At 45.0% G+C, this 27,592-nt stretch overlaps 2 protein-coding genes across 3 annotated transcripts in view; both read right to left on the minus strand.

The window, feature by feature from the left end:
* The window catches only part of STON1 (stonin 1), a 65,033-nt gene that overhangs the window by 18,331 nt on the left and 19,110 nt on the right, over positions 1 to 27,592 (minus strand).
* PPP1R21 (protein phosphatase 1 regulatory subunit 21) overlaps positions 11,737 to 27,592 on the minus strand; it is a 123,550-nt gene continuing 107,694 nt past the window's right edge. For both annotated transcript variants that reach the window (XM_054548200.2, XM_054548199.2), the window contains one exon: positions 11,737 to 11,817. In XM_054548200.2, coding sequence (XP_054404175.2) covers positions 11,737 to 11,817 — 81 coding nt within the window. The remainder of the gene's footprint in view (positions 11,818 to 27,592) is intronic.

Consider the following 27,592-nt stretch of genomic DNA (forward strand, 5'->3'; position numbering starts at 1 on the left):
AGGCAAGCGGGTCACCTGAGGTCAGCAGTTCGAGACCAGTCTGGCCAACATAGCAGAACCCTGTCTCTACAAAAAAATACAAAAATTAGCCAAGCATGGTGGTGGGCACCTGTAATCCCAGCTACTAGGGAAGCTGAGGCAGGAGAATCTCTTGAACCTGGGAGGCAGACGTTGCAGTGAGCTGAGATAGTGCCACTGCACTCCAGCCTGGGTGACAGAGTGAAACTCCATCTCAAAATATATATGTATATTTATATATCCAACATCAGAGCACCCAAATATATGAAGCAAACATTAACAGAACTGAAGGGAGAAATAGATAGCCACTCACTAATAATTGGAGATTTCAACACCATACTTTCAACAATACACAGAATATCCAGACAGAAGACCAGCAAAGAAACAATAGACTTGAACACTATAAACTAAACTAAACTGCCAGACATATAGAGAACATTCCACCTAACAGCAGCAGAACACATATTCTTCTCAAGCACACACAGAACATTCGCCAAAGCAGATCACGTTAGGTTACAGAACAAATCTTAACAAATGTGAGAAGATTGAAATCACAAAAACATTTTTTCTAACCACAATGGAATAAAACTAGAAATTAATAATAGAAGGAAAACTAAAAAATTCACAAGTATTTGAAAATTAACATACTCTTGAACAACCAATGGATCAAAGAAGAAATAAAAAAGGGAATTAGAAAATATCTTGAGACAAATGAAAATGAAAACACAGCACACCAAAATTTATGGGATGCAGCAAAAGCAGTACTCACAGGGAACTTTATAGCCACAAATGCGCTACTGCACTCCAGCCTGGGCAACACAGCGAGACTCCGTCTCAAAAAAAAAAAAGAGGAAGAAAGAGGGCTGGGTGCAGTGGCTCACATCTCTAATTCCAGCACTTTGGGAGGCCAAGGAGAGCGGATCACCTGAGGTCAGGAGTTCGAGACCAGCCTGACCAACATGGAGAAACCCCGTCTCTACTAAAAATACAAAAAATTAGCTGTGCATGGTGGTGCATGCTTGTAATCCCAGCTACGCAGGAGGCTGAGGCAGGAAAATTGCTTGAGCCCAGGAGGCAGAGGTTGCAGTGAGCAGAGACTGTGTCATTCTTTTCCAGCCTGGGCAACGAGAGCGAAACTTTGTCTCAAACAAAAAAAAAAGTGGTGTTGAAAAAACTTGATATCCACATGCAAAAGAGAGATGTCCAATCTTTTGGCTTCCCTCAGCCACACTGGAGGAAGAAGAGTTAAGGCCAGGCACAGTGGCTCACACCTATAACCCCGGCACTTTGGGAGGCCAAGGTGAGTAGATCACTTGAGGTCAGGAGTTCGAGACCAGCCTGGCCAACATGGCAAAACCCAGTCTCTACTAAACATACAAAAGTTAACCAAGCATGGTGGTGGGTACCTGCCCAAAAATTAGCCAGGCATGGTGGTGGGCAGGAGAATTGCTTGAACCTGACAGGAGGAGGTTGCAGTGAGCTGAGATCGCACCATTGCGCTCCAGCCTGGGCGACAGAGAGAAACTCTATCTCAATAAAAAAGGAAGGAGGAGAAGGAGGAGAAAGAGGAGGAGGAGGAGGAGAAGGAGGAGAAGGAGAAGAAGGAGAATTAGAATTGTGTTGGGCCACACACAAAATACACTAACACTAAAGACAGCTGATGAGTTAAAAAAAGAAAAAAAAAAAGATCTCGTTTTAAGAAAGTTTACAAATTTGTATTGGGCAGCATTCAAAGCCGTCCTGGACTACATGTAGCCTGTGGGCTGCAGGTTAGACAAGCTTGTCTTATATCATACACAACCATCAACTCAAAATGGATGAAAGAGGCTGGGTGCAGTGGCTCACACCTGCAATCCCAACAACTTTGGGAGGCCAAGGTGGGTGGATCACCTGAGGTCAGGAGTCCAAGACCAGCCTGGCCAACATGGTGAAACCCCATCTCTACTAAAAATACAAAAAAATTAGCCAGGCCTGGTGGCACACACCTGTAATCTAAGCTACTCAGGAGGCTAAGTCAGGGGAATTGCCCGGGAGGCAGAGGTTGCAGTAAGCTGAGATTGTGTCACTGCACTTCAGCCCGGGCGACAGAGCGAAACTCCATCTCAGAAAAAGATACATAAAAGATTTAAACATAAGACTTGAAACTATAAAACTGTTTTTTTTGTTGTTTTTTTTTGTTTGTTTGTTTTGGCGGGCGCAGTGGCTCATGCCTGTAATCCCAGCACTTTGGGAGGCCGAGGCAGACGGATCACCTGAGGTCAGGAGTTCGAGATCAGCCTGGGCAACATGGTGAAACCGCGTCTCTACTAAAAATACAAAAAATAGCCAAGAGTGGTGGTGCACGCCTGTAATCCCAGCTACTCAGGAGGCTGAGGCAGGAGAATCGCTTGAACCCAGGGGTGGAGGTAGCAGTGAGTCAAGATTGTGCCATTGCACTCCAGCCAGCCTGGGCAACAAGAGTGAATCTCCGCCCCTACAAAAAACAAACCAAAAACAAACACCTCTGTTTTTTTTTTGTTGTTTCTTTTATTTTATTTTATTTTATTTTTTTTGAAATGGAGTCTTGCTCTGTTGCTCAGGCTGGAATGCAGTGGCCGGATCTCGACTCACTGCAACCTCTGCCTCCCTGGTTCAATCAGTTCTCCTGCCTCAGCCTCCTGAGTAGCTGGGATTACAGGCACACACCACCATGCCTGGCTAATTTTTGTATTTTTAGTAGAGATGGGGTTTCCCCACTTTGGTCAGGCTGGTCTCAAACTCTTGACCTCGTGATCTGCCCGCCTTGGCCTCCCAAAGTGCTAGGATTACAGGGATGAGCCACCACACCTGGCGAAAACTATAAAACTCTTAGAAAAAATGCAGAGGAAAATCTTCATAACATTGGTCTTGGCAATGATTTCTTGGATATGACAGCAAAGCACAGGCAACAAAAGCAAAAACAGAAAAGTGAGACACCATTAAACTTAAAAGTTTCTGCACAGCAAAGGAAACAATCAACAGAGTAAAAAGTTAACATAAAGAATATGAGAAAATATTTGCAAACAGTATTTCTTTTTTTTTTTTTTTTTTTTGAGACAGAGTCTCGCTCAGTCACCCAGGCTGGAGTGCAGTGGCACGATCTCGGCTTACGGCAAGCTCCGCCTCCCAGGTTCACGCCATTCTCCTGCCTCAGCCTCCCAAGTAGCTGGGACTACAGGCACCCGCCACCGCGCCCGGCTAATTTTTTGTATTTTTAGTAGAGATGGAGTTTCACCGTGTTAGCCAGGATGGTCTCGATCTCCTGACCTAGTGATTCGCCCGTCTCCACCTCCCAAAATGCTGGGATTACAGGCATGAGCCACCGCGCCCGGCCTGCAAACGGTATTTCTTATAAGGAATTAATATCCAAAACATATAAGGAACTCAATAAACTCAACAACAAGAAAATAAATAACGCAATTTAGTAATTGGCAAAGTACTTGAATAGACATGTCTCCAAAAAAGACATACAAATAGCCAGAAAATATATGAAAAGATGCTCAACATCACTAATCATCAGGAAAATGCAAATTAAAACTACAACGAGGTATCACCTCATACCTTTTAGAATGGCCATTATTTTCTTTTTTTTTAAAAAAAAAAAAAAAAAAAAAAAAAGGATAATATGGCCAGGCACAGTGGCTCACACCTATAACCCCAGCACTTTGGAAAGCCAAGGCGAGAGGATCACTTGAGGTCAGGAGTTCAAGACCAGTCTGGCCAACATGGTGAAAACTCATCTCTACTAAAAATACAAAAATTATCTGGGTGTGGCAGGTGCCTGAAATCCCAGCTACTCAGGAGGCTGAGGCATGAGAATCACTTGAACCTGGGAGGCAGAGGTTGCAGTGAGCCGAGATCCCACTGCACTCCAGCCTGGGCAACACAGTGAGACTCTGTCTCAAAAAAAAAAAAAGGGAAAACAATAAATTTTGGCAAGGATGTAGGAAATCGGAACCCTTGTGCATTGTTGCTGAGAATGTAAAGTGGTGCAGCCATGATGGGGAACAATATGGAAGGCCCTCAAAAAACTAAAAATAGGGCCAGGTGCGGTGGCTCACACCTCTAATCCCAGCACTTTGGGAGGCCGAGACAGGTGGATCACCTAAGACCAGGAGTTCAAGACCAGCCTAGCCAACATGGTGAAACCCTGTCTCTACTAAAAATACAAAATTAGCCAGGTGTGGTGGCACGCACCTGTAATCTCAGCTACTTGGGAGGCTGAGGCAGGAGAATTGCTTGAACCCAGGAGGCAGAGGTTGCAGTGAATGGGTATCACACCATTGCACTCCAGCCTGGGCAACAAGAGCAAAACCGCATCTCGAAAAAAAAAAATTAAAAATAGAACTACCGTATGATCCAGCAATCCCACTTCTGGGTATTTATCCAAAAGAATTTATTTACTTATTTATTTATTTATTTGTTTGTTTTTTGAGACGGAATTTTGCTCTTGTTGCCCAGGCTGGAGTGCAGTGGCACAATCTCGGCTCATCACAACCTCTGCCTCCCGGGTTCAAGTGATTCTCCTGCCTCAGCCTTCCAAGTAGCTGGGATTACCGGCATGCGCCACCATGCCCGGCTAATTTTGTATTTTTAGTAGAGATGGGGTTTCTCCATGTTGGTCAGGCTAGTTTTGAACTCCCGACCTCAGGTGATCCACCCGCCTCGGCCTCCCAAAGTGCTGGGATTACAGGCATGAGTCACTGCGCCCAGCCTATCCACAAGAATTTAAAACAAGGTCTTGAAAAAATATTTGCACTCTCATATTCATTGCATCATTATTTACAATAGTCAACATGGAAACAACTTAAATGTTCATCGATGGATGGATGCATAAGGAAAATGCAGCATATTCATACAATAGAATATTATTCAGTATTAAAAGGAAGAAAATTCTGATGCAGGTTGCAACATAGATGAACCTTCAGCACATTATGCTAAGTGCAGTAAGCCCATCACAGAAGGACAAATCCTACATGACTCCTTTTACACAAAGTATGTAAAGTAATCTAACTCATACCACAGAAAGTAAAATGGCATTTGCCAGGAACTGGGAGAAAGTAAAAATGGGAAGTTGCTGTTCAGTGGATATAGTTTCAGTTATGTAAGATGAAAAGGTTCTAGAGATTTGCTGTACAACAATGTGCATATCATTCATAACACTGTTTTTAACACTTAAAAACTTTTAAAAGAGTAGATTTCCTGTTGTGTAGTTTCATTTACCACAATTGAATAAAACTAGAATACATTTGAATCAACTCAATAAATCTTTATTTGAGTGATCACTATGTACCCAGACCTTGTTAGTATTGTGAAAAACACAGGAGGAGAAGATTAAAAATCCAATTTATAATGAACTTATAACCCATTGACAGTCCAAAAATATGTGAGGTTTATAGTTTAGAAGCATTTTCAAATTCACAATCTCATTTATCAAAAAGACCCTGTGAAGTGTATTATTATTCCTGTTTCATAGCTGAGATGACTTGGCTTTAGGTTCATTGCCTAAAGTCACCCAGCCAGTAAGAGGTAGAGCCAGAATCTTTTAAATAACAGCTTTATTGAGATATAATTCTTATACCATGAATTCACCCTTTTAAAAAAGTGTGAATTCAGTGGCTTTTAGTATGTTTAGTATGTTAACAGAATTGTGCAAGCATCACAACTATCAAATTCCACAACATTCTTTCTTTTTTTTTTTTTTTTTTTTTTTTTTTTGAGGCGGAGTTGCACTCTGTCACTCAGGCTAGAGTGCAGTGGTCCGATCTCAACTCACTGCAACCTCCACCTCCAGGGTTCAATTGATTCTCCTGCCTCAGCCTCCCAAGTAGCTGGGATTACAGATGCACGCCACCACACCCAGCTAATTTTTGTATTTTTAGTAGAAACAGGGTTTCACCATGTTGGCCAAGCTGGTCTCAAACTCCTGATCTCAAGTGATCCACCTGCCTCAGCCTCCCAAAGTGCTGGGATTACAGGTGCGAGCCACCGCACCTGGCCAAATTCCACAACATTCTTATCATCCCAATAATAAACCCTGTATACTTACTAGTAGTCACTCCACATACTCCCCTCCCCACAGGCCCTAGAAACCACTAAACTACTTTCTGTCTCTATGAATTTGCCTATTCAGGACATTTCATATAAATTGAATCATACAACATATGGCTTTTGTGTCTGGCTTCTTTCACCTAGCATAATGTTTCCAAGGTCATCCATGTGGTAGCACATATCACTGCTTCCTTCCTTTTCAAGGCTGAAGAGTAGTCCACTGCATGGAAATATGACACTTTGTTTATCCATTTATCAGTTGATAGACATTTGGTTTGTTTCCACTTTTTAGTTATTTTAAATAATGCTGCTCTGAATATTTGTGTATAAGTTTCGTGTGATCCTTTTTCTTGAGTATATACCTAGGTGTGGAAAAACCAGGATTTGAATACAGGTCTCTTCAGCCCAACCTGATACAACAAATTGCTGAAATTATTCTAATGACACCAGAGGCAGTGAAGTGTAAGGACCACAACACTGATGTGGGGCTTGGGTAACCCAAATTCTGGGCACTGCTCTGTCACTCACTAGCTGTGTGCACAGCCCCTCCAGACATTGAGGGATTACACTAGAATGAGCTCTGTGGTCCTTTCCAACTCCAAAGTGATACTGTGGCGGCTGACGTCCAGTGGAAAATGTTGTCAAAAGCAGAAATTGTATTACCACTAAATACATGGGCTTTAGTGCTGGGATATTTATTTATTTATCTTTCAGAGGTGGGACCTTGCTGTTTCCAAGGCTGGTCTCAAATTCCTGGGCTGAAGTGATCCTCCTGCCTCAGCCTCCCAAGTAGCTGGGATAGGGCAAATGGTCCAAACTGACAGAAAATGAAAGTCCCTGAGATCTACTGATATAAAAATGCAAACCCTGCTGGAATCATGCCCGTGGGAAAGGCCTATTTTTCTCCCTCCAGCCCACTGTCTTGCCTCCCCTTGTGGATAATGAAGCTTCAACCAATGCAATCATTTAACCTTGGAAACTAGCCAACACAAAGAGTGAGAGGGCCTGGGGCTCCGCTAGGGACAGAGCACTCACTGTTGTCATTTGCTGCATCCACACATTACTGAGGGCACAAAAACACACAGCGGAGGGCAGCCCAGGATGCTGGCTCTCTGGAGGCCATTTCACTGTCACTGCCCTTAGGCTGAAGTTGCTGTGAAGTACCTTCCCTCAGAGCAGGGAGAGCAGAGTTTCCATGGGACCCACCAGGAGGCTCAGAGGTAGGAAATGAGCAGCACTATTTCTCCATCTCACCCTCTTCAGAAGGCCAAAATAATGCCTCCTATAGGGGTGAGAGCTCAGGAAAATATTTACTTTAGTTGGGTTTATTAAAAAGAAAAGAAAAAGAGGAAATAATTCCGTTTCAGACTGAATACGATTCTGATGTATGCCAAAAATTTCACCTCATCAGTTTTCCTTGTAGCTTCAAAATTTGCAACAGTGGTGTTGGTTTCTTCAGTTTTTGCTTATTATGAGACAAATAAACTGATTTCCATAAGCAGGACAAAAGAAATCAAGCCCATTACTTTGTAAGCAGCCCTGAATTTTTTAAAAGCAAACCTTACACAAACATCTCCTACCTTGAACCCCAGATCTATGCAAAGTGCACTCCTACACCCTCACTGTCCAACTTTCACCCCCGTCCAGGACTCTTCCATAGGAGGCACTCAGCAAATGTGATGTGAGTTTACTCAACCAAATAGAACTTCATATGGTGCCCAATAGGAACCCAAACCTTTGTCCTGGAAGTTTAATACTGTTCTGGAGTCAGCAGCTCTGATTCCCCATTGTCGAGGGGAGGCCTGTTTCCCACTGACCTCCTCTTCCTCCCCTCTTCAATCTGTTGCTATCTTCCTTTATTAATCCTTTTTGTTTTTTCCCGTGATGGAGTCTTCCTCTGTCACCCAGGCTGGAGTGTAGTGGCATGATCTTGGCTCACTGCAACCTCTGCCTCCCAGGTTCAAGCAATTCTCCTGCCTCAGCCTCCCGAGTAGCTGGGATTACAGGTGCCTACCACCGTGCCAGGCTAATTTTTGTATTTTTAGTAGAGACAGGGTTTCACCATGTTGGCCAGGCTGGTCTCGAACTCCTGACCTTGTGGTCCACCTGCCTTGGCCTCCCAAAGTGCTGGGATTACAGGCGTGAGCCACCGTGCCCGGCCTATCAATCCTTTTTACACTTGCTTCCATTTCTCTCACCTCTTTCACCTGATCCTTCTATATGACTTCATCTTTCTATTCTGGTCTCAAAACCCCCACCAGTCAGTTGGCACAAAGTAAACAACTAAGATCAATTTTATGCAGCACCTTCTTTCCCTTTCCTTCCCTCCTAATCCTCTCATAGGAAAGGGGGCCACACCCTGTCCAGAGCCTTGGTCTGTCAGAAGCCTATTGGGTCTCTGAGAGATAAGAAGGCTCAGAGAAGTTTAGATGCATTTTCCTCAGTCATCTGCTACTTTACCCTATGCACTTTGAGACACTGGAATCCAAGAGTATTCAAGGGGCAGCATCTATGTAATTTCAGTTTTGTTTTGTTCCTGCATTACAAGTAGGGTTGGTCTAGATATGTACCTGTTCCTCCCAGAAAGCCCTTCACAGGCAACATCTCATTTAAACTGCATGACAATCCAGAGCAGACCACAGCATCTGGGCACTTTCCCCAAAGTCTCAAATCCAGTTAGTGCAGAGCTGGGAACCAAAGACTCCTGGCATCAAGTCGCCAGCTGCCTTCCTCTGAAGCAAAGATTCCTCTATTCTGATTCCCTGGCTTTTCCCTCAGCTGTGGATTCCATCCCAGCCTGCGTGCCCCATACTTTTCAAAGGTCTATTTTCAATCTGGAATACCCTGCAAACTCCTAGAGGACAATTCCACACAAAATTCAGAGACAATGCCAGTCACAGTGGCCCATGCCTGTAATCCCAGCACTTTGGAAGGCCAAGGCGGGCAGATCACTTGAGGCCAGGAGTTCAAGACCAGCCTGGCCAACATGGTGAAACCGTGTCTCTACCAAAAATACAAAAATTAGCTGGGTGTGGTGGTGCTCCTCACAGCTACTCGGGAGGCTGAGGCAGGAGAATCGCTTGAGCCCAGGAGGTGGAGGTTGCAGTGAGCCAAGATCACTCCACTGCACTCCAGCCTATGGGATAGTGCAAGACTCTGGGGAAAGAGGAAAAAAAAAAAAAACTCAGAGACAGTTGAGACATCAAAACTCTGAATGAGGCCCAGAAAGAAAAGGAGAATGTATTACGGCGAGAATTTCTAGAAATCCATTTCTGAGGTTCGAAGGTTTCTAGGAAAGTGTTTGCTTCCTCTTTAGACTATTAGACATTTTCTTCAGCTGTCTGTTTTCAAAGCACTGAACTCAAGAAGAAATTAAAAGTAGGCACACATGTCTATTCACACCAGGAATAACAAGGATCTAGGATACAATGGTTTGCAACCTTAGACCTCAACATGTGTGACAAATGGCATTCAAAAGCCTAGCACGTGCTCTTGGATGTGCCCAGAATTTAGCACTCCCCATATTTAGGGAAGCCCTGAACTAACTAATTGTCCCTACCATTTTAAGTGGTGATCAGCAATAGGAGGGTTCATACAAAACATGAACAAAGGTTGCACTCGCACACAGTTCGTACACTCCACCCCTTTCTCCCACTTAAGAAATCATATTGGAATTCTTTTTTTTTTTAATTTGAGACTAAGTCTCACTCTGTCACCCAGGCTGGAGTGCAGTGGTGCAATCTCAGCTCACTGCACTTCTACCTCCCGGGTTCAAGTGATTCTCCTGCCTCAGCCTCCCGAGTAGCTGAGATTACAGATGCGCATCACCACGCCCTGCTAATTTTTGTATTTTTACTAGAGATGGGGTTTCGCCATGTTGGCCAGGCTGGCCTCAAACTCCTGACCTCAAGTGATCTGCCTGCCTAGGCCTCCCAAAGCGCTGGGATTACAGGCATGAGCCACCATGCCCAGCCTGGAATTCTTGTAAGAGTATTATGGAGATTATCATGAATTGACTCTAAATCGTTTAAAAATACATCTTTCACAAACAGCAATACCTTAAATATTATTACAAATTGATTATCTCTAATTCAAAAACACAAAATCTGAAATGCTCCAAAATTCAAAATGTTTTGAATGCCAACATGACACTCAAAGGAAAAGCTCACTTGAGCATTTTAGATTTGGGGATGCAAATATTCCAAAATCCAAAAAAATCTAAAACACTTCTGGTCTGAGCATTTGGTGTAAAGGATACTCAACCTGTAACAATATTGCAAATTACTTGCAACAAGCCCTATAAATAAGAAGCACTGGTATGGAAAAACAATCTCACAAAAAGGAATTTAAAGATAAAATCTTTCAAGCCATCATAGGAAAAAATTCATACATTCTTTGAGAGTCAGACTGAAGCTTTTTCAAGGAAAGGGCATGTCTCATTTATTAAGACATTTTCCACACTGTCTACAAATGCCTGACACAAATACAAAAAGCTTAATGCATTTCTGATTGAATAATTTTAAATGGTCTTTTCACTTTTCCACAAATTAAATCTCTCTACTTCCCTCCCAGTTCAAAGAATCACTGGATAACACATTTTCCACACTGTCTACAAATGCCTGACACAAATACACAAAGCTTAATACATTTCTGATTGAATAATTTTAAATGATCTTTTCATTTTTCCACAAATTAAATCTCTCTACTGCCCTCCCCAGTTCAAAGAATCACTGGATTTTAGGTTAGGAAGACATTGAAGGCTTTCTGTTCAATTAACCACACTAACAAACATTTATCAAATAACTATGTGTTCACGGTGTGCTAAGGGCTATAGGCTGTATATGCATGATCTCATTTAATACTCACAATCTCATGAAATAATATTATCATTATTTGGTAGAAAAGGAAAATAAGTTCGGAGAAGTTAAGCTACTTGCCTAAAGTTGCCCGACCAGTAAGACGTGGAACCTAGACTGTGACCAGGTCTGTCCGATCCCAAAGTCCACCACCTAGAGGTCCAGAGAGATCCAATGCCTTGCTGGTGTCAGGGGTCCTGCCTTTTCTGCACCCTCCACCACCCCACCCTTCGCTAATGAAACAGCACCAGGGTAGAGCCCCACTTCCTGGAGCCAGGAGCTCTAGATTGGAAGGATGCTGTTCTCACCTGAGAAGAGCCTATTTCTCCAGCAAGCCCACCACACATATCTGCCCCTTGGACATCAGGCTGTGGGAAAAGCAGACTGTGATAATTTTCCCCAAGGTTGCTCAAGAACAACAGCTCAGTACAAATTTGGGTCATTTCTGAGAATGGCTTTCATAACTCTGCTCGCCCTATTTCCTGCCCCTTCTTGACTGCATCAGCTGGCTGTCCTATCCTTACTGATGAACAATTTCTCAGAATTGTTGTCTAATAAATAGATTTAGGTGCCCCGCCTCTCTTTTAGTGGCGATTCCAGTATTCTGTGTAATTTTCCAAATTTTGTGTAACTCCCTGCAAAGTCCATTCCTCCCACACCATCATCCCCCACTCCCCTCCAACCTCAAGAGTCTACTTCTGCCGTTCTTTGCAGTTTTCCTCTACTTTTCTTCATAAACCACTCAAATAAAATGTAAATATGAAGTTCTACCTTCTCCTGTAGATTGTTGAAGTCAGATTAGATGCATGTGATAGGTGAAACAGCAATCCAGGTCATTTGCAGCTGAAGAGTTTGTCCCCACTTCAGTATGCATCTGTGGGAAAAAGCACCCCTCAATGTGGTCCCTAATGTCTGGCTCCTCTGTTTCTGCTAGATGTTGGGGGAGGACTGATGCCAAGGAGGTATTCAGCAGAGCTCAGGAAGGCATCATCAACACCTCTCAGTAGCCTCCTGGTATCAGCCCAACCAAACTGTCCCTGTTGGGCCAATTCCTACTCAAGCCTCAGGAATACCCTCTCCTTCAGCAGAGGGCTGAATTGAGTCCTTTATGCCTGTGGCTTTTCTTTGCTCTGTAACAATGCTGCATAATCTAGAGAAAGAATGTCTTAATTTCAGTGTGTCTGTGTGGTTCCATTGGCTGTTTTTCAAATAAGGAATTCTCAGACTCCCTATAGCGCCAGACTCCTCAAGAGCAACATTGTAACTAGACTTTAGCAGCATTTCCAAACCCTCAGTCTGTTTTTGTATGATTGGAAGGCTGCAATCTAGCTACTGTACATTCCAGAAACAACTGTACATCCTGGAAACAAAGCCAAAGTCAGGGACAGGCCAGTGTGTTAACATGCAGCTGTGAAGAATTTTCTTAAGGGCTTGCTATGACAGTATTTAAAATACCATTCCTGGCCAGGTGCAGTGGCTTACGCCTGTAATCGCAGCACTTTGGGAGGCCGAGGTGGGCAGAATCACCTGAGGTCAGGAGTTCGAAACCAACATGGCGAAACCCCGTCTCTACTAAAAATACAAAAATTAGCCGGGCACAGTGGTGGGCGCCTGTAATCCCAGCTACTCAGGAGGCTGAGGCAGGAGAATCGCTTGAACCCAGGAGGCGGAGATTGCAGTGAGCTGAGATCGCGCCATTGCACTCCAGCCTGGATGACAGGGCAAGACTGCGTCTCAAAAATAAATAAATAAATAAAAATAAAATACCATTCCTGTAAAACGCTTCCTTCTAAAGGGGAAAGCAAAAGTTTGGGACAAAAAGGAATCATCGGAAAACACAGTACCTTAAGGAAAATTAAAAAGCCTCACCTTCATCTTAGGTCATGGGAGAAGTGCCCACAGGCTGCATGAACCATATTATTAACACATACGTTCTGCAGCTCACAATGCTTAATCGCAAACATGTGTGGTATTTAGTTCAGCTATGTGACAGGGAATAACATTTGTAAAATATTAAACCACAGCAAAACCTAACCATGCTTTCAAATATTGTCAGTGCTGGTTCCAGCTCAATTCCTTAACACTGCCCCTCCCCTATGGCATTTAACCTTCATTTTTCCAGCATGAATTTGGGTGCCAAATTTTTTTTTTTTTTTACCTTGTTCTAATAATCTGTTCATTTCCTAAATTTAGAGAATAGTGACATAGATTCTCTCTTTGACCAAATTCTAGCCAGGCTTGGAGCCTGCTTCTTGAATAGGCCTTTCAACTTCAGCCTGTAACAACTTGAACAAACACTAATATAGCTTCCAATGGCTCAAGGCCACACCAATACAACACCAGCCCCTCTTAAAGTGCCTGCCTGAGAAAATGCAAGGCTGCCTGAAGAATTCAATGTTTGTTTCAATCAACGCCTGAAGACAGGGTCCCTGCCTTCCAGCCTCAGTGGGAGAGTAGGAGCCTAACTTTGATAAATGCCAGTTTGCAAACCCAGATGGATTTCACATGGACCAACCCCTCCTTCCCACTTTTGGTAATTTTTCACTTCCCTGACTCCCTTGAGCTCATTCTCCCTTTAAAATGCCCAGTCACAGGTCGGGTGCGGTGGCTCACGCCTGTAATCCCAGCACTTTGGGAGACTGAGGTGGGCGGATCACCTGACGTCAGGAGATCGAAACCAGCCTGACCAACATGGTGAAACCCCGTCTCTACTAAAAACACAAAAATTAGCCGGGCATGGTGGTGGGCACCTGTAATCCCAGCTACTTGGGAAGCTGAGGCAGGAGAATCACTTGAACCTGAGAGGCGGAGGTTGCAATGAGCCAAGATGGTGTCACTGCACTCCAGCCTGGGTGACAGAGTGAAACTCCATCTCAAAAAAATAAAAAATAAAATGCCCAGTCACTCTATACAAATGGAAATTGAGTTTGGTTCAAGCTAGACTCTTTTCCCTGTTGCAATAGTTATTACCAATTAAAAATCTATTCTCACCACTTTAACATTAACACTTTAATGTCCAGCTGTGTTTATCTTTGACAGTAATTTGAACAGAATCCAACCCAAACTGGCTAGTCCCAGAAAATGGTCATTACATGAACAAAGAAAAGATTTGGAGTTGGGTGGATATTGGGATTTTAGAATTTTGTCCTTATTATCATGACATTTCTATGATGTATCCCTGCCATGTTCATGTCACTGCCACAGATGCTATAGAAATTTGCTAAGCAGGTCACTGAGCCACAGTTCCCTCATCTGTAAAATGGTAATATTAGTTTTACCTCATATGTAAATTGCCTCATAAAAGTACTCGATATATGTTAGTTTTCCTTTCTCCTCCTCTGTCCCTACTCTAGCATTTAGAACACCTGCTTTCTCCAGTCAGGAGGAAGCTAAAGAGGCCCAACTCTGGACCTTGGTTTACCATCAAGACAACTTGCTATGAATCTTTTTCTAGAACTGTGTCTCCCTTCTGCCTAACTTATGACCATGCCTCTATTCTGCCCTGGGGATCTGATCATATAATTCCCTGTCTTAGATCCCTGTGCCCAATTCCCTGCTCGGGGATCCTCCTTTGTTATGGGCTTAATGTTTGTGTCCCCACAAAATTCCTATGTTGAAACCTGAATCCCAATGTGATGATATTTAGAGGCGGGGCCATTAGAAGGTAATGAGGTCATGAGTGTAGAGCCCTCATGGATAGGATTAGTACCTGTATAAGAAGAAGCCGGAAGCTGGGCGCGGTGGCTCAGGCCTGTAATCCCAGCACTTTGGGAGGCCGAGGCGGGTGGATTACGATGTCAGGAGATCGAGACCATCCTGGCTAACACGGTGAAACCCTGTCTCTACTAAAAATACAAAAAATTAGCCGGGCGTGGTGGCAGGCGCCTGTAGTCCCAGCCACTCTGGAGGCTGAGGCAGGAGAATGGTGTGAACCTGGGAGGTGGAGCTTGCAATGAGACGAGATCGCGCCACTGCACTCCAGCCTGGGCGACAGAGCGAGACTCCTTCTTAAAAAAAAAAAAAAAAAAAAGGTGGCTCACACCTGTAATCCCAGCACTTTGGGAGGCTGAGGCAGGCGGATCACCTGATGTCAGGAGTTCGAGACCAGCCTGCCCAACATGGTGAAACCCTGTCTCTACTGAAAATACAAAAATTAGCTGGGCGTGGTGGCGCACGCCTGTAATCCCAGCTACTTGGTAGGCTGAGGCAGGAGAATCACTTGAACCCAGGAGGCAGAGGTTGCAGTGAGCCAAGATCACACCACTGCACTCCAGCCTATGTGACAGAGTGAGACTCCATCTCGAAAAAAAAAAAAAAAAAAAAAAGAAAGAAGAAATAAGGAAGAAGAAGAAGGAAGAAGAAGAAAGAAGAAAGAAGAAAGAAGAAGAAGAAGAAGAAGGAGAAGGAGAAGGAGAAGGAGAGGAAGAAGCCGCCGCCACCGCCACCACCGGAGGACCTAGCTCACTCTCTTTCTGCTATGTGAGGATGTAATGAGAAATCAGCCATCTGCAACCCTCACCAGAACCCAACCATGCTAGTACCCTGATCTTAGACCTCAGCCTCTGGAACTGTAAGAAGTAAATCTCTGTTGCTTATAAGCCACCTAGTCTATGGTATTTCGTGATAGTAGCTCAAACTTGAAGACATTCTTGAAGATACCATCTCTCAAAATGGAGAAAACTTAACAGGTTTGTGGAGAAAATACCCATAGTCAAATGCCTTTGAGAAATCCTTATCAGAAAGGGCTTACAGGTCTCTTCATGGCAATCCTTCCCAGAGCCAGTTACGGGCCTCTAACAGGAGGGAGAAACAGGTGGTTTTCCTTAAGAACCCACGTGGAGGGCAGGCGTGGTGGCTCACACCTGTAATCCCAGCACTTTGGAGGGCTGAAATGGGTGGATCACTTGAGTCAGGAGTTCAAGACCAGCCTGAGCAACATAGTGAGACCTCATCTCTATTAAATTAAAAAAAAAAAAAAAATCAGCCAGGCATGGTGGCATGTGGCTGTAGTCCCAGCTACTTAGGAGGCCGAGGTGAGAGAACTGCTTGAACCTGGAAGGTTGAGGCTGCAATGAGCTGAAATCACACCACTGCACTCCAGCCTGGATGACAGAGTGAGACCAGATCTCAAAAACAACAACAACAACAAAACAGACAAACAAAAAAAAAACACATGGAGGGTGTGCCTCAGAACCCTCAGGAGCATGCTGAAGACACAAGAGTCTGAGACTAGGGAACACACAATCCACCTTTACCTCTGGACTTCTCGGCCTTTTGTATTCTGTTGCCCACTGTCTGGTATGACCATGGGTACTGGCTCTGTGCCTATAGCAGCTTCTTTGACTTAGCAGGGTCTTAGCATCACTCAGGACAAGTAAGAGCCGCAGATTCTTTCCCTGGGACACCAGCGGTCTTCGTAGGAGGACATCACTGCCTTTGCTTTCCCAGACAGCAGACCAAAGAGCTTCCACACACACCATGACTGGAATGAGCTCTTGCTTTTGACCTTGGCAAACATGTGAGGGCTTTCTTCCCCAGAGCATCCTCTGGGCATTGAGAATGGCACCTGGCAGCTCTCATCACAGCCCCTCTGACTGTCAACACTCAAGCCTCCCACCCATAGGCCCCAGGACTCTCCTGGCTAAGGTGGGGAAATCAGGGGATTTCCCATGGGAATGGGTCTCTGCAATGCTGCAGGATGCCCAGTGTGCACGCTGCCTAGGGCCATGGGGCCACAGTCTGTCTCCACTCAACCTTACCATGTCACCACTCCTGGTCACCTGCCCTTCACAGGCCTCTGGGAACCCTCCTCAGTTTCCCACTTCAGAGGGCGAAGTCAGTCAGTCTCTCATCTACAATTCGAGTAAGTAGCACTGAACTCTCGGGCTGTTCTCTCTGGGAAAAGTGAGCACCCAGTGTGTTGTTCAACCAAGTGTTGTCCAAGTTATCAAGGAGGAAGCTCCCTTAATGGGGGCTTTCCATGTGCTGGACACAGTGCTGGGGCTCATGGTCTCAACCAGCCATCTGTCTGGCCTATAGGTCTGCTCTCCACCCACAGAACCTGTAGGTGGCAAGATGGGCAACTTCTGAGCCGCAATTAAAAGGAGCTCCTCCTTCATAAGCTTCTGTGCTCTAGCCACAGCAAAGGCTCAACCCAAAAAGGCAGAAGAGCACAGAGATTTAGCATCACCGGCTTTCATGCCAAAGTCACCTGGCCTGTCACGGCATTTCTTCTACTTAGCATCTCTGAGGCAGTGTTGCTTCATATCTTTTGGCCTCACTTTCCTCTTCTGTAAAGTGAAAATAAGTAACACCTACTTCACAATGACCAAATAAATTAATGTTAGCAAAATTCCGCATAGTAGGCACTTTAAACAAATGCTTGTCGCAAGTATGGGCAGGGTGTTCAAATCAGCATTCACCATTGCTACAAGCCTAGGATCCCTGAGCAGCAAGGCGGTGCCAAACCTGCAGGCATCCCCACTGAGAGTTCTGAGGTTTCTGAACAACTCTGAATTGGTCTGTCATTCTCAAACAACAGAATATCAAGGTTCAATCCCAGTGTGTTCTGATTTGAAAAATGTGTAAAATGAAAGGAACTAATTAATCAAGCAAGTCAGAACAGCACCTGGAGATGTCAAAACTAACTGGGAAAAAGACTAATCAAAAGTAACATGAGGCCAGGTGCGGTGGCTCACACCTGTAATCCCAGCACTTTGGGAGGCCAAGGTGGGTGGATTACTTAAGGTCAGGAGTTAGAAACAAGCCTGGCCAACGGGGTGAAACCCCGTTTCTACTAAAAATACAAAAATTAGCTGGGTGCGGTGGCGCACACCTGTAGTCCCAGCTACTTGGGAGGCTGAGGCACGAGAATCACTTGAACCCAGGAGGCAGAGGTTGCAGTGAGCTGAGATTGCACCACTTTACTCCAGCCTGGGTGACAGAGTGAGACTCTGTCTCAAAAAAATAAAAAAACAAAAGTAATTTGGGAACTTCATACATGTGGCTGACAACTGAAAGGTGAACACCAGAAAACCTGGGTTTATATTCATTACCCACCACCCAGGACTTAGCATTACTCTGTACCAATGGGTCTCAAACAGGAGCAAGTTAACTCCCCAGGAAACATTTGGCAGTGTCCGGAGACATTTTTCATTGTCACAACTAAGAGTCAGGGATGCTACTAGCGTCTAGTAAGTAGGGGCCAGAGATGCTGCTAAACATTCTACAATGCACAGGGCAGCCCCAAAACAAAGAATTTTCCAGTCCAAAATGTCAAAAGCACGGAGGTCAGTGAGCTGGGATCCACCCTTCTGCATGTGTCTACTTTGTAGATAATGAATCAGAGGCTTCTATCTGATGATTTTCCTGAGGTTCGCACAATCAGAAAATGATGCCATCAGAGTTGAACCCCGTCCATAGCCCCAAATTCTGCACTTTGCCCTATAGTATACTGACTTCTGAGATGGAAAGCAGAAGGGGGAAAGGGCAGATAGAAGAATATTTGTAAAGCCTTGATGGGATTTGGACACCAAATATAATCTAGAAAACAAAGGACAGTGGGGCATCCGGCCCTTGAACTAGTGGAGCCACAGGAGACACGGGACAGGGAGCTGGTTTTATGTCCCTTGGTCAGGTCTGAGGCACGTCCACATGGAAGCCTCATCCAAGAAGCTAGACACAAGAGGCAGTATCCAGAGAGAAAACTAAAGGCTAGCGGTATAGAGTAGAGGTCTTTCAGGGCTAAGTGAGAGCTGAATGCAAGACAGTGGGAAAAGCCCCAGGGCTGGGTCACTTTACAAGAGGAGGAAACGAAAAGGAGAAAATAAGACATACTCAAAAATGCTAAGGTGAAACCAGGAGATGGAGGAGCCCCCAAGGCAGAAAAGTTTCATCATGGGCCCTTGAAGAATAGCAGAGAGCAGAGACAAGGGGAGACTTTGGGGCTTGCTGATTAGGTGGGTGGGGATAAAGTGGGGGCCAATTTCAAGGAGGCTACGCTGCCAGTCTGGAAGCAAGGGAGCACGTGGCCTGCTTGCCCAGCATGGATGCTGGGGCCTGGGGCAGAGGCCTGGATCTTAACCCCCACCCTCTGGCCCAGCTCCTGGGTTTCTGCAGCTGTGCTCACTGCAGCTGTGGAGCTGTGTTGTTTCCTGGGTGGACTGGTTTCTGGCAGCCCTAGCAATTGTTGCCTCTTCATACCCTACCTACCTTCTGTTCTCAGGAGCAGCACAAAGAGAACCCCTGGGCTTCCTACTCTCCAAAAAATGTAGCCCACCCCGGCCTTCAGAAGGAGGCAGACAAGCAGCCTTCGTTCAGGCAAAGACCTGCAAACAAGGCTTGCTTTCAGGGCTGTCTGCTGGCATCTGTGTTCCGTGGGCTCTTCAGTAGAAAGGGCAGGGCACTCAAAGACAAATGAAAAAGGGCATTATCCCTAAGGGGTCCCCAGGGTTGGGCTGGGGTGCAGGACCCTGTGGTCACTAGTTGGTGATGCCTGAATTTTGATTCTGAATTCTCAAAGGAAGCTGGGAAAATGATGTGAGATAAAGTTAGCTGAAGGGCGTTTGGCTCTGATCACACATTTTAAATATGCAAATTTCCTCCTTCTCCTCTCCCCTGCAGGCCCACTGTCCTTCCTGAAGATAAGCAGAAAGTCCTGGAAGTTTAAAGAACTATAAAAAGGATCTCGCTCAGGTCTTAACAGTTCAGTGGGGGGATAAGTGAAACCAATCACTTTGCTATGAAAATTGGTCAAGTAATTTATCTTAATTACCATGTAATTGCTTTTAGTGTTTTGAGAGGAGACAGGTAACTAAATGGCCCAGAAAGGATATTTAATACCCTAAAATGTAATTCCTTCCCACACACTAAACAAGCTGCATTCAGATTGGAATGGCCTGTATGAGAAGTGAAGGACCACCATCTGAATAGAGAGTCACCCAGGATCTCTACCGTTGGATGCTGGGCCTTGGGGAAATGTGGGCCAAAGGTTCTGGTACAAATTCTTGTATCACACATCCCCTGCTTATTCATTCAGCGAAGACCACATCCCCTAAGTGCTGGGTTCTGAGTTAAGCACCATGGAAACTACAGAGGTCTGATTCCCTGGTGGTATGGTAGGAAAAGGGCTTAGAAGTTAGAGAGATTTGTGTTTGAATCCCAGCCCTGCCACTGCCTAGCAGTGACATGGAGCAAGTTACTTCAATTCCCTGAGCCTCTGTCTTCTCAGGTGTGAAACAAGGATAACATTAGTTACATTTATGCTCTGGATGTTTATGTCTCTCAAAATTCATATGCTGAAACTTAATCCCCAATGTGACAGTAGCAAGAGGTGGGCCCTTTGGAAGGTGATTAGGTCATAAGGGCTCTGCCCTTATGAACAGAATTAGTGTCTTTATCAAAGAGGCCCCAGAGAGCTTGTTTGTCCCTTCCACCATCTGAGAACACATAGAAGGTGCCATCTGTGAGGAAAAGGACCTCACTGGAAATCAAGTCCACTGTGGCCTTGATATTGGACTTCCCAGCCTCCAGAACTGTGAGCAAGACATTTCTCTTCTTATAAGCTACTCAATCTAAGCTATTCTTTGTTATAGCAACCTCAAGGGAGTAAGACAGTTACATTAAAGGATTCTTGCACATACTAAATAAAGTAACATCCGTAAAATGCCAGGTACCTGGGGGAGATGTTAAATAGAAGCTCTTGTTACTACAGGTTGAATATCCCTTATCTAAAATGCTTGGGACCAGAAGTATTTCAGATTTCAGATGTTTTCAGATTTTGAAATATTTGTATTATACTTACCAGTTCAGCATCCCTAATCTGAAAATCCAAAATCTGAAATGTCCCAATGAGCATTTCCTTTCAGCCTCCGGTCAGCATTCAAAAAGGTCCTAACTTTCGAGATTTCAGATTTTGGATTAGGGACACTCAACCTGTATAGATGCCTGCTCCTAAGGCTTTTATAACCTGGTAGGAAAGGCCAGAGAAAACAACAAATGAAAGATAAAATGTGCTCATCCTTCTCTGCTAAAGTGCACTGGGAGGTTAGGAATGAACAGTATCACATGCAGCCCTGGCTCAGGAGCAAAGAAGGCTTCATGGGGAAGGGACATCTGCTTGAGTAAAGACATAGGGCAGCAAACCAGCCATTCACCACTATACCCTCTGCTCATGTTTCTGTTGATTTGAGTTATGTGCCAGTTAACACCAGTGTAAAAGAATTTCTCCCATCTGGCTTTATTCACCCCAGTAAGCAGATACAAAATCCAATTACACTCACTAAGATCATAGCTATGGCAGATCTCTTCTCTGGCTGCCTAAACTGGGCCACAAGCCACTGAGCAGAGATTAGCAGTATTGTGTGTGTGCCACAAAATCAAATGCATATTGGTTTGTCTATGGCCAGTCCTAGGCTGTTGCTGACCATCATGCTCACCTGGAAATGTCCACATCACTGTGGACACAGACAAGTACTGCTGAATTACAGATAACATAACAACAGTATGTTTGCTTCTATTCCTCCATGGAATTCCATTGATAAATTTGTGTATAAATATGTAACAACTTGAACAATACTCAAAATAGGGAAAGATTTTTTTCTTTCTCTATTTTGAGACAGACAGAGTTTTGCTCTTGTCACCCAGGCTAGAAGTGCAATGGTGCAGTCTTGGCTCACTGCCACCTCTGCCTCCATGATTCAAGCAATTCTCCTGCCTCAGCCTCCCGAGTAGCTGGGATTACAGGCATGTGCCACCAAGCCCAGCTAATTTTTGTATTTTTGGTAGAGATGGGATTTCTCCATATTGGTCAGGCTGGTCTCGAACTCCTGACCTCAGGTGATCCACCCACCTCAGCCTCCCAAAGTGCTAGGATTACAGGCATGAGCCACCGCACCTGGCAGATTTTTTAAATTCTTTATTAAGGTCCTATATACAAACCAGCTATAGAAGATTGGCATTTACTTTAGTAATGTCTTAGTCTCAAATGCAGACTTCAGCACACAAAAAATAATATTTATGTCTCTAAGTCTATGGGGAGTGTTTGCAAAATACTTGTGAACTTTATTGAATTTCAAAGACTACCAAAGGCTTTAGGAAAAATTTTGCAATTAAAGTTTGAGTAGAAATGCATATGTGGGAGCCAATGACTGGATGTGCCAACTGACCTTCTCAACCTTAGCCTATATGTAAATTTACAGATCTCTAAGTCTCAACCTTGGGCGATTGAGCCCCTGGCAGGCTAACCTCCTTCCTCTCAACTCTGAGTCGAATTTAAAGAAGTAAAAGGCTGGGGGCAATGGCTCACGCCTGTAATCCCAGCACTTTGGGAGGCCAAGGCGGGCAGATAACTTGAGGTCAGGAGTTCGAAACCAGCCTGGCCAATGTGGTGAAACCCCGTCTCTACTAAAAATACAAAAAAATTAGCTGGGTGTGGTTGTGCGTGCCTGTAATCCCAGCTAGTTGGGAGACTGAGGCAGGAGAATTGCTTGAACCGGGGAGGTGGAGGTTGCAGTGAGCCAAGATTGTGTCATTGCCCTCCAGCTTGGGCAACAGAGAGAGACTCTGTCTCAAAAATAAATAAATAGATAAATAAATAAATAAATAAACAAATAAATAAATAACATAAAGGAGTAACACCCAGCCTCCTCAGGAAGCCCAAGTCATCTCAGGTGCCTCTGCATAGCCCAGCCCAGCAAGGCACACTAGCTCCCAACAGATGCAGCCCAGCAGAACCAGGGGCTCACATCACCTCTAAGGTGATGGCTGGTCTCCACTGGACACCACCCAGGGCTCTGCTCTCTCCCCACACCCATCTCTCCAACAGACTTTGTATTCCTGCTCACAGAACGCAGAAGTCATTTGGGTGAAGTCCCCACAGCTATTTGCCTGGCCTGGGAACCATGAGGCCAGTATTTAGGTTTTCTTCTAACTCTGCTTCTCTCTGCCTTTGTTAGTTGGAACAAGTCACTGCTATCAAGCAGTTTCCAAGGTCCCTTCAAACTCAAACAGTCTATGAGGATCAACTCTTCTAAGAAGGGGTCTACAGCCAGTCATGGTGGCTCACGCCTATAATCCCAGCACTTTGGAAGGCCGAGGCAGGTGCATCACTTGAGATCAAGAGTTCAAGACCAGCCTGGACAACATGACAAAACCGTGTGTCTACTAAAAATACAAAAATTAGCCGGGTGTGGTGGCATGTGCCTGTAATCCAAGCTACTTGGGAGGCTGAGGCAGGATAATCGCTTGATACTGGGAGGCAGAGGTTGCAGTGAGCCAAGAGAGAGAAAGAGAGAGAAAGGGGGAGGGGGAGGGGGAGGGGAGGGGAGGGGAGGGGAAGGGAAGGGAAGGGAAGGGAAGGGTCTAGAGAGAAGTATGTGCCCCCTGAAGCTGCCTAAACTCTTGAGCCTTCAGGCCAGAGGTTTTCCAAGGCAGAGCAACAATATCTTTCATCCCCTGCTCTTCTGAAATTCCACCAAGAGGAAGACTCTGTTTCCCCTCCTCTTGGATCTGGTGGGCCCTGTCACTGCTCTGACCGTTACCATGTGGGAAACATGATGCTCCGACCATTACAATGTAGCAAACATTTCTGGTCATAGCCCTGAAATGACCCAGAAGCTTCCGTTTCTGACTTGTCAGAGTCTGAGATGCCATGTAAGAAGCCCAGCTACTTTGCTGGATAGAGAAGCCACATGCAGCAGCCACTCCAAGGCACCACCTTGGATGTCCATTTGCCATCAGGCTGCAACTACATGAGAAACCTCAAGCAAGAACCACTCAGCTGAGCCCAGTCAACCCACAGAACCAGAAGAGAAAATATTAAATTGTGATTTTCAACCTCTACATGTTTTCCATGATAAAACATACATAAAATCTACCCTTTTAACCATTTGTAAGTGTACACTTTTATTTAGTTATTATTATTATTTGTTTTTTGAGGTGGAGTCTCGCTCTGTTGCCCAGGCTGGAGTGCAGTGGCGCCATCTTGGCTCACTGCAACCTCCACCTCCCAGGTTCAAGCGATTCCCCTGCCTTGGCCTCCCGAGTAGCTGGGATTACAGGTGCCCACCACCACACCCTGCTAATTTTTTTTGTATATTTAGTAGAGACAGAGTCTCACCATGTTGGCAAGGCTGGTCTTGAACTCCTGACCTCAGGAGATCTGCCCACCTCAGCCTCCCAAAGTGCTGGGATTACAGGCATAAGCCACCACACCCGGCCTGTAAGTGTACACTTTAGTGGCATTAAATACATTCACATTGTTGTGTAACCATCACCACTATCCATCTCTAAAACTTTTTCATCTTTCCAAACTAAAACTCTGCACCCATAAAACACTTACTCCTCATTAATCTTCTCTCCAGCCCCTACAACCATCATTCCACCTTCTGTCTACATGAATTTGTCTGCTGTAAGTACCTCATATAAATGGAATCATACAGTATGTGTCCTCTTGTGTCTGGCTTATTTCGCATAGCATTATGTCTTCAAGGCCCATTCATATAGAAGCTTACATCAATATTTCATTCCTTTTTAAGGCTGAATAATATTCCATTGTATGGACATGCCCCATTTTGTTTATCCATTCATCTGTTGATGAAAACCTCAACATTTTGGAGTAGCTGCTCTGCGGCAACAGATCACTGGAGCAGCAGGCAATGCAGCCACGGAAAGCAGAGCTGGGTTCCCACGGCAGATGTCAGGACCTGGAGAGTCCACCCAAAACACAGGACAGCAGGAACTAACCCTCAGAGTAGGTGAAGTTGGTGACTGACCAGAAATCCAGGTTGGAGCTCCCAACAGCACTTGTCACAGTGGGCTGGGTGTCTCCTCAGGTCTCTAGGCTGGAAGCAACTCCAGCACAGGGAATGATAGGATCTTATTCATGCCTGGGTTCTCTGCCCTGGCATAGGCTGAGAACCTGGAGTCCAATCAATGTTTGGTAAATGTACCTGACACTTCAGCCAGGTTCTGACTCATCCCAGAGTTTTTTACATGCTCCTTGCAAGGCAAGAGCCATGCCAAGGAAAGTGCAGGAGACTAGCTGCTTCTGGCTAGGAAAGAAAGGGAGAGGAAGCAGCAAAGGACATTCTGTCAGAGAAAAACTCACTGCCAGACAGCTCAGGATCTCCACCAAAGCGCCCCTGCCCCCAGAATCAGGCAGGCAGCCACAGGGGGCAGAGGCTTTACCATCTGAAGGTTAGGAAGGTATCTCGGGCATCAAACTGAGCCAACAGGACAAGGCCAGGGGCAGGGGAAGGGTCAGAGGGGCTTGGCCCTTGGTCATGGCACAGGCCATGGAAAGTAGGGAAGGGTACTTGAACTATGAGCTCAATTGCATACCCCAGCCCTGGGAGCATTGGGGCATTACCGTCACTGCAGGAGGACTCAGATTCGTTGCACTATGTCCCCAAGCCTCTCACCCATAACAAATTTACCCAGGAAACACCCATCTATAGCCCAACCCATTCTCCCTGTTGCAATGTTCCACTTGGCCACATAACTAGGGTGCCTGACACAGGTCAGGACACACCAGAGCATAGATGTTAATTCCAGGTTTAAGAAGAAGTTGTTCTTGATTGGCTTAGAGTGAATGCCACCCAGGTAACAAACCTGCAAATGTACCCCCCTAGATCTAAAATGATCTAAAAGTCGAAATAATAATAACAGTAAATACAGAAACCAGTAAAAGAAAGAAAAAATAGTTACAAAAAAATTTTTTTAAGTAAAAAGAAAAGAAAAAGAGTGAATGCCAACCATATAATTGCTCACTTGGAGGTTGAACAAAAAGGACTCAAGTTGAATTTCAGTTATGTGTTTAGGTTTTCCAGTCCCTAAAGATAAAGTAATGCCTTGAGCAATAACTCTGAAGGTGTTTTCCTCTATTTTCTTCCAGGCATACACCTTGAAATTTAGGAACTGCTTAACATGTAGAAAGCAGCTATAAACATCAGTGAAAGAATTCAGAAGACAGGAACTTTGGACTTTGAGCTAACCAGTTATCATCCTTGAGCCTCAGTTTCCCAATCCATAAAATAGAGAATAATATTATGTATTCCCATGGTTTGGTTATGTGCATTAAAAATAATATATAAGATACATATCTATATATAATATAGATATATATACACACATATATATATTCTCATAAGAAACACTATAAATATGTGGGGTTTTTGTTTTTGTTTTTTTTGAGACAGAGTTTCACTCTTGTTGCCCAGGCTGGAGTGCAATGGTGCAGTCTCAGCTGACTACAACTTCCACCTCCTAGGTTCAAGCAATTCTCCTGCCTCAGGCTCCCAAGTAGCTGGGATTACAGGCATGCACCACCATGCCCAGCTAATTTTTTTATTTAGTAGAGAGAGGGTTTCACCATGTTGATCAGGCTGGTCTCAAACTCCTGACCTCAGGTGATCCACCCCCCTCAGCCTCTCAAAGTGCTGGGATTACAAGCATGAGCCACCGCGCCCAGTATATAAATATGTTTGAGATATATTTATATTCACTGAGTGCTTGTTGATAGCTGCTGAATAAATGACTGAATAACCTAAGATTCTGACAAGACTCCCATGTGGTGAGAGCAAGTCTTGCTCCACACTTCAGAATCCCCAACTAGAGCATCTACTAGATCCAAGAAGTCACCTCACTGCCCAGGGGGCCACTGCCCTGCTGTCCCATGTCTTAACAACTGGTTTCCCAAGCCAGCACTCTTCCCTCCTGTCTGGACTTATATTCTCCCAACCTTCAGCTCTCTCAGCTGGAGCTGGCCTGATCTTGAGGATAAGAGTCGGCCCCAGCACCCCACCCACCCCCAGCCAAGTTCCTACCTCCAAACCTGGAACTAGGCTGCTTTTTCTTTTCTCTTTTTTTTTTTTTTTTTTTTTTTTTGAGATGGAGTCACTCTGTCATCCAGGCTGGAGTGCAGTGACACGATCTTGGCTTGCTGCAACCTCTGCCCCCTGAGTTCAAGCCATTCTCCTGCCTCAGCTTCCCAAGTAGCTGAGACTACAGGAGTCCACCACCACGCCCGGGGAATTTTTGTATTTTTAGTAGAGAAGGGGTTTCACCATGTTGGCCAGGCTGGTCTCGAACTCCTGACCTCGGGTGATCCACCCTTCTTGGCCTCCAAAAGTGCTGAGATTACAGGCGTGAGCCACCGCGCCTGGCCTAGGATGCGTCTTGAACCACTGACAAACCAGAACCCTAGGTCTGTCCTCAGGGCCCCCACACCTTTGATACCAGATGGAAACAACTCATTCATTCCCTTTCCCTGGTTTTCTGATGCATAGCTCCATGGAAGGTTTGTGGACCAGCAACCTCCTCTACCCACCCCAGGCCTGGACTCCATCCTTGACCTTTACTTACAAAAGGAGGCTCCTGTGGGTTCTTCTACCTTAAGGTGCTTCAGGGAGCATCATATAAGGTGATGGACTTGAAAGTTTCTTTGAAAAATAGGAAGCACTTGATAAATTCTACTGCTCTTGTTACTCTTTTTAGTTTACTTCAGTGTGGTCTTACTGAGTCTGTGGAGGCCTGGGATTGTTTCCCGGATAAATTCTTTTGGTACAATGACCACACAGAGGGAAAACAGCTTGCTGCTCTTTGTGACTCCAGTGCTATTAGCAAATGCACTGTGATCTCCAAGACAGAGG

This window comes from Pongo abelii, chromosome 12, assembly GCF_028885655.2.
Source record: "Pongo abelii isolate AG06213 chromosome 12, NHGRI_mPonAbe1-v2.0_pri, whole genome shotgun sequence".
NCBI lineage: Eukaryota > Metazoa > Chordata > Mammalia > Primates > Hominidae > Pongo > Pongo abelii.